This window comes from Saimiri boliviensis, chromosome 15, assembly GCF_048565385.1.
Source record: "Saimiri boliviensis isolate mSaiBol1 chromosome 15, mSaiBol1.pri, whole genome shotgun sequence".
NCBI classification, from domain to species: domain Eukaryota; kingdom Metazoa; phylum Chordata; class Mammalia; order Primates; family Cebidae; genus Saimiri; species Saimiri boliviensis.
In genome coordinates, this window is record NC_133463.1 from 31,869,642 (window position 1) to 31,882,995 (window position 13,354).

The 13,354-nt window shown below is 42.4% G+C and overlaps 1 protein-coding gene across 6 annotated transcripts in view; it reads right to left on the bottom strand.

The window, feature by feature from the left end:
- NDUFAF6 (NADH:ubiquinone oxidoreductase complex assembly factor 6) overlaps nucleotides 1-12,585 on the bottom strand; it is a 33,580-nt gene extending 20,995 nt beyond the window's left edge. Inside the window, exons 1-4 of one of the 6 annotated variants that reach the window (XM_039464390.1) lie at nucleotides 12,364-12,580; nucleotides 6,414-6,513; nucleotides 2,889-3,011; nucleotides 1,994-2,117 (exon numbers count right to left, since the gene is read on the bottom strand). Coding sequence is in view for 5 of the 6 variants with exons in the window: in XM_039464382.2 (XP_039320316.1) it covers nucleotides 2,889-3,011; nucleotides 6,414-6,513; nucleotides 12,364-12,560 (420 nt within the window). In the remaining variant the exon portion in view is untranslated. Of the gene's footprint in view, nucleotides 1-1,993; nucleotides 2,158-2,888; nucleotides 3,012-6,409; nucleotides 6,514-12,186; nucleotides 12,296-12,363 lie in introns of those variants that run through there. The other 5 variants (XM_039464382.2, XM_039464384.2, XM_010349425.3 and 2 more) reach the window with 5 other exon arrangements.
- Between the last annotated feature and the right edge of the window lie 769 nt (nucleotides 12,586-13,354).

Below are 13,354 nucleotides of genomic sequence, written 5' to 3' on the forward strand. Positions count from 1 at the left end.
CCCAAGTTTGGAATTATTTCCAAGTAAGTTTCTAAAATATTTTCTTGTCTGCCATGTAAACATTAAGTATATTTTCACAATAAACAAATGAAACATAAGATCTAGAGATATGCTATACTTCAACTAAGACTCTCAGATGTCACTGATAGTAAAATGTAAAGGCCAGCATGTTCATCAATACGCATTACATGACAAAGGTGTATGCATGGATAATTAAGCCCCCTTTGCCTGGCAGGAATCAAACAGATGCTAAAAGGGTTGCATGGTGTTAGTTCCAAAGTGTTTTCGGCACTACTCCTACTTCTGCTCCTACTACTAAAACATGGCAGCACTCTCCCTATAGGCCTCTCTTCCAAATCCCAGGAATCAGCCGATGAGTCATTAAGGATTCCTGTTCTTGTTTTATTTTACATATGTCTGAGCAGATGGGCACTTTGATTTTGTAGAACTTCAAGCACCATTTCTAGCACATAAAAGTACTCAATAAGTATTTATCCAATGAAAAGCCAAACTCCTATTTACTCAAGGCTGAAGCTATAATGGCTGTCGATCCTTGATTACATAATATAGTTCTGATTCAGAAGGAAATCAGAGACCAAGGTAAAAAAATATTTTAAGGAAGTTAGAAATTTGCTGAATGTAGTTTGAACTCTGGAAACTGAAGTCCAATATAATAAAGACCTTGGCTATAAACATAAATTCAAACTGCAGCTAAAATTCATATACAGAGAAATGGGGAACCCATGTAGAATACATAAGAAATTATAAATATTCAACTATCTTGTACCCTAAAAATACCAATGAAACAGTACGGTAGAAAAGTGCTCTCTGGATAACACATTGTCACTGTTCCCTCTATTTTTTTTTTTTTTTTTGGAGACAGAGTTTCGCTCTTGTTACCCAGGCTGGAGTGCAATGGCGCGATCTCGGCTCACCGCAACCTCCGCCTCCTGGGTTCAGGCAATTCTCCTGCCTCAGCCTCCTGAGTAACTGGGATTACAGGCACGCGCCACCATGCCCAGCTAAGTTTTTATATTTTTAGTAGAGACGGGGTTTCACCATGTTGACCAGGATGGTCTTGATCTCTCGATCTCTTGACCTCGTGATCCACCCGCCTCGGCCTCCCAAAGTGCTGGGATTACAGGCTTGAGCCACCGCACCCGGCCTTGTTCCCTCTATTTAATCTCAAGAACTCAACGCTTCAAATGCCCAATATTCCCTATATGATCCAGCAGGATGGGGAAGGATAGAGAACACACAACAAGGACAACTGCACTAAACAAGACCTGGGTCTTTCAAATATTCACATTAAGCTTCAACTCTGCTAACGTCCGAAAGCTAGCCAACAATAACCATTCAAATGTAAGCAGCTATTAAAATTGGACAACTTAGCAATCCTAAACTGGCACAGATGTAAACATTCTGTAATTGAGGTATATCTTCTGTTTTTTTAAGAGAAGCCAAGGAAAGATAAATTTGCATCAAAGGACTCTCTAATCTTCCACATATTTCCCAACAAAGGCCAAAACCTTTTATGCAAGTCTTAACATACACCTCCACTATACTCCGTTTATGTGTAAAATAATAAATAGAATGGGTTTCTGGATTTTAGGGCAACTTTTTTTTTTTTGAGACGGAGTTTCGCTCTTGTTGCCCAGGCTGGAGAACAATGGAACGATCTTGGCTCGTCACAACCTCTGCCTCCCAGGTTCAAGCGATTCTCCTACCTCAACCTCCCAAGTAGCTGGGATTACAGGCATGCGCCACCATGCCCGGCTAATTTTGTATCCGTAGTAGAGACGAGGTTTCTCCATGTTGGTCAGGCTGGTCTCAAACTCCTGACCTCAGGTGATCTACCTGCCTAGGCCTCCCAAAATGTTGGGATTATAGGCGTGAGCCACCACACCCGGCCAGGGAAACTTTTTAGTGTGTCACCTAGGTTGAGCTTCTTGAAGTGGGATGAACAGAGGTAAAGAACTAATCTAATACTCACAGCTTCCCATCCAATTTTTCTTCTCAATCTCTGGTTGGGTGTGTCTGGCTTTCCATCTTTACTGGGGGTCTGTGAAGTCAATCTGGAGCCCAGAAACTGGGCCTGCCTCTGCTGGTACGTAGACCTGAGAAGAGGTGTGCCACTGTCAGGTCTGTGGGTGGTTCCTGTTACAGAAACCCTCTTTTGGCAATCATTGCATTACAACAGGGACACAGATCAGTGAGGAAAGGTACCTAATTCCCTTCCTCCTCTCACAGTTTAGAATATTTCTAAGCCATGTGTGGCGGCTTATTAGTGAGGAATCCATATAGCTGCTTTACTATAAAACCATTTATGATATACATCTAGCTATATAAATAATACTCTAGCCCATAGTTTCCATTCTCTAACACCTAAAACTCAACAATGGATAGGTAATCCTATCACCTAGACAAGAGAGTTTTAGATTTGTATCTGGACAACACTGAGAGCAAGTCTCCCTTCACAAAGGATTAACACATGTTCTAGCCCAGAATCTGGATTAAAACACCGGTATAAGGAACTCCTGCTAGGCAGAGAAAACAGAAAATTTTACCTGCCATTGCATAAAATGTGTGGGATTTAAATTCTGCAGGCAAATATGGAAATATGGAAAATAGAAAAGTAAGTTATTATATAGCTATCAGATTCTTCCTTTTTCCTTTAATAACCAAATCCACAAAAGACCTGTGTAAATTATCAGTGGTAATTTTAAACTTCTCTGCCAAAACTAACATAGATCTGAATATACAAGCCTAAAAATATTTTCAGGATAGATTCCACTATAATCACCAGCATCCAAATTGTAACCATCAAAACGTAGTCTCGAATAATATTCTTACAAATTAAGAGTAGTGGTTGTTGCTGTTGTTTTTACCTTCCATAGTTCAATGGCCACAGGCTGATGTGGTGGATTATCACAGTATATATCTTCCACAGTTTTCTTCCAAAACTGCATTCGCATCAATCCAATTGTTTTCTCAGAGATTGAGTCTTTAACCTATAAGCAGGATTTTAAAACTTCAGCAAATGCATTGTCTACTGTCTAAAAAATCAGTATTTTTTAAGAAATTTTTTGAGTTAATATAACTTCTATATTATGACTATGGTGGCAAACACATAACTACATTTTTTAGAACTATAGAATACAACAAAGAGTGAATTTTATTGCATGTATTTTTAAATAAATTCATTGATTCATTCTTTAAGTAATTTTTAAAAAGAAGATTATAACATTGTCTCCCTCACTCACTACTGATTAAGAATGGCCTTCTGGCCAGGCACGGTGGCTCACGCCTGTAATCCCTGCACTTTGGGAGGCCAAGGCGGGTGGATCACGTGAGGTCAGGAGTTTGAGACCAGCCTGGCCAGCATGATGAAATCCTGTCTCTACTAAAAATACATAAAAATAGCTGGGCGTGGTGGCGGGCACCTGTAATCCCAATACTCGGGAGGCTAAGGCAGGAAAAGCGCTTGAACCCGGGAGGCAGAGGTTACAGTGAGCCAAGATTGTGCTACTGCACCGCAGTCTGGGTGACAAGAGTGAAACTCTTGTCTCAAAAAAAAAAAAAAGAATGGCCTTCTTAGACTCAGGCAAGAAGTACCAACACAAGCTAAGTCTAGGAGGTAAATTTTGATAAGGAACATGGTCTTAACAGGTCTGCTCACAGGCTGCCTATTAGTAGCAAGGGAAAAAGTATTAACATCTTGACTCAGTGACTAAAATTAACATTACCACAGAGAGGCAGGTGGCTATTTCATGCCTCCTTGTGACTCTGAAGAGGACACAGACCACTTAGGTAATACTAGGCTAGGAATCTGTAAGTTTAATATAATCCTGATGAAATAAAAAATAAATCCCAAGTGGGAACCATTCTAATTTTTAAAAGGAACAGTATTTCTTAAAAAATGTCAATGTCACAAAATGCAAAGAAAGGCTATGGAAATGTTCCAGAATAAAGGAGGCTAGAGACAGAAAACTAAATGCAATACATGATCCTAGATTAGATCCCATACAGATGGGGAAAATAATACCATAAAGGACCTTATCAGGTAATTTGACAAAACCAGAAACCAGACAGTAGATCAAACAAAAGTACTGCATCAATATTAAGTTTCTTTTTTCATAAGGGTGCTGTGTTTATATAAGAGAATGTCCTTATTCTTATGAGATACACACTCAAGTCTATAGGGATATGGGTCATGGTATAGTCAAGTTGCTCTGAAATGATTCATAAAAAGAGAAATGTGTATGTATATATATGTAGACAGAATGATAATGCAAATGGGACGGAACACTAACAACAGGGTCTGTGAGTATTCTTTGTACTACTCTTACTTTTCCATATGTGAAATTATTTCCAAATATCCTGGTGGTGGGTGGGTTTCTTAGCAATGTTTAGTGTTCATATCCCAGTAACATACAGTACAGCAAGACAGCAGCATGAGTAATCCTTTCAAAATATAACCAAGAGGTGACATCTCTCTGCTCAGAATCCTCCAGTGGCCTCCCATCTCACTCAGCCAAAGTGACTGTAATGGTGTCTCCAAGACCTTTCTGACCCAGGAGCCCCTAACTGAACCTCCACCCAGACACTCCTCCCTGCTCTGCTGCACTGCCTACCTTCTTCTGTTCTTTGATTAAGCACACTTGCAAGTCAGAGACTTGGCACTTGCTGTTCCTTCTGCCCAGAATACTCTTTGCCCACATATCGGTACAACTCACTCCCTCACCTCCTTCAAATCTCTGCTCCAATGCCTCCTTCTCCATGAGGTTTCTCCTAACTATTCTACATAAAATAGGAACCCAGGTGCACCCAGTCTTCACAGCCTCCTTATCCTGCTTTATTTCTCTCCATTGCACTAGTCTCCATCTGATACATTACACAATTTATTTGTTCATTGAGTGCAGACTCTGTTTTATGTTATGTGGGTATGGCACTGAATATAGTCTATATGAAGTCCCTGCACTCAGTCAATACTTGTTGAATGAGTGAATAAGCAAGATTCATTCCATGTGCGAAGAAGTACCAAGATGTACAAAGTATACAAAGAAGTACAAAGTGTACAAAGAGGTACAAAGTGAAGAGAATTCAGAAGGAACTCTGCAGTTTATTTATTAAAAATAAAATTGTATTGACCGGGTGCAGTGGCTTCTGCCTGTAATCCTAGCACTTTGGGAGGCTGAGGCAGGAGAACGATTGAGGCCAGGAATTTGAGACCAGCCTGGGCAACATAGCAAGACACTATCTCTGAAGAAAAAAAATTGTTTTTAATTAGCTAGGCACAGTGGCACATCTGCAGTTCCAGCTACTTGGGAGGTTGCGGTGGGAGGATGGCTTAAAGCCCAGGAGTTCAAGGTTGCAATAAGCTGTCATCATGCCACTGCACTCCAACCTCGATGACCTGTCTCTAAAATTTAAAATTAAAAAATTAAATTTTAATCATTTACAAAGGATAATAAAGACCAAGGTAGGAACTATGGCTAAACAGTGACTGATTTAACATGCCTGATGTACAGTTTACACTTGAAAGACGATGAGGTGAAAAATCATGACCCATGACTTCCAGGAAGACACCAGAGGAAAAAAGAGCCAGTCTATTAGACACTGCAGATTCATGGTTGTGAATCTCAGTTGTGCCTTGGTGCCATATTCACATCCTTTTACTTGTTCCTTGTTCACTTCCTACCTTGTTCACTTCCTACCTTGTTCACTTCCCCTGAGAAGCTGTGTCAAAATTTGCTGCTCTCTTCAAGACTCTGAACTCTCTCCTGCTCCCTCACTCCCAGTATCTGACCTCTCAATTTGTTACCAAGAAGACTAAGGCCGTTCCACTTTTCACTCCCTCATCTCCATCCTCCATTTCAATTTATTTTGTATTTGTACATATTCTTTCCGTTCTAAAGAAGAAAAAAGAAGGATCTCTCCTTCCTTTGGAACTCTTAGACAAAAGTGAATCAATATGATCTAAGGTCCTAGTTTGCTACAATTGCTTTCATTCCCTATTCACATTAAAGCTAAAACCTCAATTTAAAAAGTGCTTTGAAAAACTGCTATATACATGTAAATTATGCAATTGTTGGAAAGAATAAGCAGTAATTTTCTGACTAATCTATTTAATTAACAGACAATGCAATGTTAATGGCACAGTTTTATAATATCTTCAGGAAGAGAAATAACAAATTCCAGAATGGCATTTCTGGAAACATTAAGTTCATTAGCTAGTTTTATTTTTGGTATTGAATTATTAAGCCTAAACAATTGGCAGGGAAAAGAAATCACTAGTAGAGACCTTAAACACATCTAACACATAAATTACAACTATATTTCTTAATTGTTCGGCATTAAACATATCACATCACCATTTCACAAATAACATTTTAAGGGATCTTAATACCAGCCTGAGCCAGTTCCACATTAAAGGCCCTCAGTGCAAAAGCAGAGCTTCGGGATTCTGCAGGGAGCAGCAGGGAGCATAAATAACCTTCATAATCCCGTTTCCTGTAACAGACAGAAAAAAAAAAAAGTTATTCCTCACTTTCCAAGCTGCACATAAAAATACTGACCAAAATTAACTGAAAACAAAAAGGCTTCAGGGCGGGCACAGTGGCTCATGCCTGCAATCCCAGCACTTTGGGGGGCCAAGGCGGGTGGATCACATGAAGCCAGGAATTCGAGACCAGCCTGGCCAACATGGTGAAACCGTCTCTACTAAAAATACAAAAATTAGCTGGGCATGGTGGCACGTGCCTGTAACGCCAGCTATTGGAGAGGCTGAGGCCCGAGAATTGCTTGATCCCAGGAGGTGGAGGTTGCAGTGAGCCCAGATTGTGCCACTGCCCTCCAGCCTGGGTGGAAACAGAGCAAGACTCTGTCTCAAAAAACAACAACAACAACGTGAGGCTTCAGTTCAGAAAAGGTCCGACACGTCTTCTTTTTTATATCTGTTTCTCAAAAGTTATGAAAAATGTACCCCAATGCCACCTAATCTCTATCAATTTATTTTGACTTATATAGTACTTATCATTTTAACTGTCTTAGAATCACTTTTGTTTTAGTAAGAATTCAAATGAGCTTAAAAGTACAAATCAAGTTAAAATAGGTCGAGCAATAGAGAAATGCAAATCAAAACCACATTGAGATACCATCTCACACCAGTTAGAATGGTGATCATTAAAAAATCTGGAGACAATAGATGCTGGAGAGGATGTGGAGAAATAGGAACACTTTTACACTGTTGGTGGGAGTGTAAATTAGTTGAACCATTGTGGAAGACAGTGTGGCGATTCCTCAATGACCTAAAAATAGAAATCCCATTTGACCCAGCAATCCCATTACTGGGTATATATCCAAAGGATTATAAATCATTCTACTCTAAGGACCCATGCACACAAATGTTCACTGCAGCACTGTTTACAATAGCAAAGACCTGGAACCAACCCAAATGCCCATTGATGATAGACTGGATAGGGAAAATGTGGTACATATACACCATGGAATATTACGCAGCCATCAAAAACGATGAGTTCGTGTCCTTTGTAGGGACATGGATGAACCTGGAAACCATCATTCTCAGCAAACTGACACAAGAGCAGAAAATCAAACACCGTATGTTCTCACTCGTAGGCGGGTGTTGAACAATGAGAACACATGGACACGGGGAGGGGAGCACTACACACTGGGGTCCGTGGGGGGAAATGGGGGAGGGATGGGGGGGTGGGGAGGTGGGAAGAGATAGCATGGGGAGAAATGACAGATACAGGTGAGGGGAAGGAAGGCAGCAAACCACACTGCCATGTGTGTACCTATGCAATAATCTTGCATGTCCTTCACATGTACCCCAAAACCTAAAATGCAATTAAAAAAAAAGAAAAAAAAAGAGAAAAATAGTTCGAGCAAATATTGGGGTGAATTTATGGTTTTTAAGACATAGATAGATATAGACAGATACATAAAAAGGCAGAGATAAGACATCGAAACTCATGTCGAACTGTGCACAGACACATATTTCCTTGCAGCATCTGCTGAAAGAGCCTAGAAGTAACAATACCCCCAGGCCCCACCCCACATTCCTAGTATTGATGAACACACCTAGCACCCAGATCTTGGTTCTGAGGAGAATTCTTGGAGAATCTGAAACCATTCTCCATTGAAAGAAACTAGGGCTCTGATATTTGACTATTTGTCTCCTCCAAATCTCATATTGAAATGTGACCCCCACAATGTTGGAGGTAGAGCCTAGTGGGAGGTATTTGGGTCATGGGGGTGGATCCCTCGTGAATGGCTTGGTGCATCCCCTTGGGGATAAGAGTTCTCTATTAGCTCACCCGAGGTTAGGAGTTCAAAACCATCCAGCCTAATCAACATGGTGAAACCCTGTCTCTACTAAAAATATAAAAATTGCCAGGCATTGTGCCACATGCCTATAATCCCAGCTACTTGGGAGGCTGAGGCAGGAGAATCACTTGAACCCCGGAGGCGAAGGCTGCAGTGAGCCGAGATCACGCCATTGCACACCAGCCTAGGCAACAAGAGTGAAACTCCATCTTAAAAAAAAAAAAAGTTTCCAAATTTCAGAAGTGTTTAAAACACTTGAAGTTAACATGAAACAGTGAGAAAAACACTGAATGGGAATCAAACTACAATCTCAACTTCCATCACCCAACTAGTTATTAATAGAAATGACACCAATCATGCCTATTTCCCAATTTGCAAATGAAGCTTGAAGGTTATCTCCTAAAAATAAGCAATATGTGCAGTACTTCAAGCTTCTTAAAGGGAAATGAAAAATGAAATGAAGAGATAGAACTGTAACAACATTTGGAAAATAAAGTCTTCTACACAGCTAAGGATTTGCTCTATTTTTATTTTATTTTATTTCACTTTTTTTCCTTAAAGATGGGGTTTCTGCATGATGGCCAGGCTGGTCTTGAACTCCTGACCTCAGGTGATCCACCCACCTCAGCCTCCCAAAGTGCTAGGATTACAGGCGTGAGCCACCGCGCCCGGCGAATTTGCCCTATTAACAAATTTATTTTTAAATTTTGGATGGAAATTTTTGTAAACAGTATTACCCCCTTTACCACATTAAACAGGATATATTGATTATTTAGCCATTTCTTCATCACTTAGGATCATTGTTATAAATATGAATTCTTAAACTATGGGTATACAAGGATGTCCTAGGCATCTAACCAAGATCCAGCTACCTGAGAGCTGTCCTAGATAATGAGAAATGCCATATTAAGGATGTATAAATTCAACTTTATACGGCAATAAGGCCAATAACCTCTCATTCATTCTAACATTTATGCCGTGCCTACTATGTGCCAGGCACTGTGCCAGACACTGAAGATAGGCACTGACTTCAGTTTAGTCGAGACAGACAGACATATGAGAAATAAGCACATGGGGTATTAGGATGGTTGTGCGTTAGTACCCTGGACTGTGCCATTGAGGCACAAAGGAAGTGATTCCCTGGTGAAGCTGCAGGAGAGTAAAGAACATTCATGCACTCCAACACCACCAGTAATACCTCCTCACCTTCTCACTACAGCCTGAGGTTCTCTGTTTGGCCTCCTCAAAGCCAAGGACAGAGAAGCCTATGTAAATTATGCTTGAGATTTTCCCAGGAACCTAAATTACTAAGAAAGCCCAGGATGGCAAGCCTGAAGTTACGGCCTGGTATTTTTCCTGATATTTGGAGGCCTTGCATAAAATGCACATCCAAAACAGCTCTGCTCAAACAATTTCAGAGGCCAAATCTTGCAGAGATTATTGATGGGCAATTAGAAGCCAGAAACTCGATTTCAAGTTTGTTTTCATTTTTTAAACTCATTATTTGTTAAGTATCTGAACTCTGCTAAGCATTTTTTACCATATCATCACATGTAATCCTCAAAACCAGGTTATAAAACATTTACAAATGAGGAAAAAATTAAATTTATTTATCTATTTATTTATTTATTTTTGGAGACAGAGTCTCATTCTGTCACCCAAGCTGGAGTGCAGTCTCAAGATCTTGGCTCACTGCAGCCTCAACCTCCCTGTTCAAGTAATCCTCCCCTCTCAGCCTCCCAAGTAGCTGAGACTACAGGTGCATACTACCGTGCCCGGCTAATTTTATTTTTTGTAGAGAAGGGGTCCCACTGTCTTGCTGAGGCTGGTCTGGAAAGCTTAGCAAATTGCTATGGTTACAGGTGTAAGCCATGGTGCCCAGCCAAAATGGAATCTTAAAGTAACTTTCCCAAGTGCTAGAGCTGGGATTAATACTATCAAATCAGGTCTGCCTGCAAAATTCAGCCTTTGAAACAAGTCACTAGAGTCAAGAGCCCCCATGGACAAGTTAAGTACCTGACCATTTGTAAATACAGTATACATACTTGAGAAAAGCTAGCATGGGACTGAAGTCAAAAATAACTAATAATATATTTAAATATTTTTGTTTGTTTGTTTTGAACAGGGTGTCACTCTCTTGCCCAGGTGGGAGTGTAATGAAGCAAACTCAGCTCACAGCAGCCTCAGCCTCCTGGAGTGAAGTGATCCTCCTGCCTCAGCCTCCCAGTAGCTGGGACCACAGGCTGTGCTACCAAGCCCAGCTAATTTTCTTTTTTACTTTTTGTAGCAACAGGGTTCCACTATGTTGCCCAGGCTGATGTCAAACTCCTGGGCTCAAGCAACCCTTCTGCCCAGGCTTCCCAAAGTACTGAGATTACAAGTATGAGCCATCCCTGCAGCCTTAAATATTTGTAAATCCACAGACTATCCCTGGAAGAATAGATAAGAAATTTGTAAGAACGATTACTGCTGGAAAGTTATGACACTAGTGGCTATTGGGTGGTATACTCTGGCAACTTAAACTTTTTATCGTCAAAATATAACAACTTAAATATGTAAAAATAATGCAATCTTTTACCAATTTTGGCTTTTACAATTCTTAATGTCGTTTTTCCACTATGCTATCTTGTTTCTCTTATAAGTAATCAAAAAATAAGGTAGGGAAGAAATAATAATATTTTGCTTATTTTCGCTTTAATAATGTTCTGCTTTTTTTTTTTTTTTTTTTTTTTTTTTTTTTTTTTTTTTTGAGACTGTTGCCCAGGCTAGAGTGTAGTGGAGCCATCTTGGCTCACTGCAATCTCCACCTGCCAGCGTGAAGTGATCCTCCCACCTCAGCAGCCAACGTAGCTGGGACCACAAGCGCGTGACACAAAGCCCAGCCAATTTTTGCATTTTTTTCTTTTTCTTTTTTTTTTTTTTTTTTTTTTTTGTAGGGATGGGGTTTCGCCATGTTGGCCAGGCTGGTCTCAGACACCTGGGCTCAAGCAATCCAATCTGCCGGTCTCCGCCTCCTAAAATGCTGGGATTACAGGCATGAGCTATTGCGCCCGGCCCACAATTTTTAAAAAGTGATTATAAACAAAACACTGAAATGCATGTATTTTGTTGTGTTATGCTACTTTTCTCTAAAATGGAATTTTAAAAAAAGGTTTTACTTAGATAATCAACTTCAAGTTAGTTTAGTTATTCAAGTACTTTTGCTAAGTCATTGAGACCAAGTACTTCGAGACCTTACCCCACTTGTTTCAAATGACACGCAGCAGAAGGGGAGAAGGGCTAAGCCACTGTCTTCAGCAGTCAGGCCTGGATTCCCAGGCGCCCTTGCCGCAAGAGCCAGGTGACCTGACTGATCCAACCCACCTCCGCAAACGATTAAGGAGCAACTCCCAAGTGCCAGGCCTTCCCAGCGTTCGGAGAGCCCAACAAACAAAATACTTCAGGGCCTTGACTTTACGAGGCTATTGTTGTGAACCTCTGGCAAATTCTCTAATCACTATAAAACCTCGTTTCCTTCCCTGTTAAATGAGATAATAATGACTTCCACTCACTGTGCCTTTATGCCAGACATTGTTCTAATGCTCCTCTACTACACTCCTAAATGATAGGTCTACATTTGTCGCAACCTGAAGACTAATTACTCATTATCTACTTTGCATAATGCCGAGCACACAGAAAGAACTCAAAGTTGGCTACCGTGGCCATTAAAATTAATAAATGTTCTGTTAGTAAAAAAGATTATTCATGCAAAAACGCTGAGTTCTGTTAAACTTAGGGTTCAGATAAAGCGATAAGCGTGGGCATTCGAAGGAATTTTGCCATAATTTTGTGACCCACGTGAATGTTCCTGCGGGCTCGCTGCCTCCACACACCCGCACCCGGCGCCCACTAGAACGCACACCCAGCGGGGCACGAGGAAGGCGCCGGTCCGCCGGCTCAAACGTCAGGCGCAGCCGCTCCCGCCCCCGGACCTCGCTTCCGGACCTCCCTCCAGGGAAGGTCGTGCTCGCTCACCGCAGCAGCTCCAGGCAGTAGCTGTCAGTGCCCCAGGCGCCCGGTCCGCCGGCCACAGCCACGCTCCGCCCAGACACCTCGGGCCCGGGCAGCCGCCGCACGCGAGCGTACAGACCCCGAGACGGCCGGCGGCAGCACAGGCCGGCGGCGCCGAGCCGCAGCTGCCCCAAGGCCAAGCCCTGCGCGGAGGCCGCCATGACGCCGGCAGTGCTTGCCCTTTAACCCCACGCCGTCGGCGCGCGGCCACGCCCCGCCACGCCCCTGCAGGGCTCCCTGCCCGCCTTTGAGGCCGCCTCCGGACGCCGCTCGGAGGAGAGCCAGGTGTCGCTGTCGTCCTCTGCTTCTGGGCCGCCGCCGCGGCTCTTCGGCCTGGGTTCCAGGAACGACCCCGCCCAAGTACGTCCGGACCCTCCTGGCTCTTCCCCTTCCCCGACGTGCATCTACAGGTGACCTCAGAGCACCCTCCAGAAGTGACGGGTGCCACTGGCGAAAGAAGTAACTGCCAAAATTACGCCCCGCCACCCCTACGCCCCTAATCCCCCATGAGGACAGAACACCTCGCACTGTTTCTCAGCAGGGGCGCCCTTGGCCCTTTGGGCACAACAGCACTGTTCCCACACGTTGCTGGAAGTTTGCCTCACGTGAATACCCAGGCTTGGTGACCACCAAACGCCCACAGACACCCAGAGACCTCTGGCAATCTCGCCCTGTTTGGGAACTACTGACCACCTAACACCTCCCGGAGAAAAGCCCAAACATCTCCGAGAGAAGCCACACAGTGGGCTATTATCAACCACTACCTGTAGCTCACCTGCTTACTGATTTTTTTCTCCCGCCATCCTCTAGGTTCCTTAAGGGCAGAGCCGTTAGTTTGTTTCCTACTTTACCCCTAATGGCTGTCACTTGAAAATTGTAGAAGCTGAAGTGCCTCGGTTCACATAAATAGTAAGTAGTCGGGTAAGATCCAAACATTCAAAATATCTGTGTTATT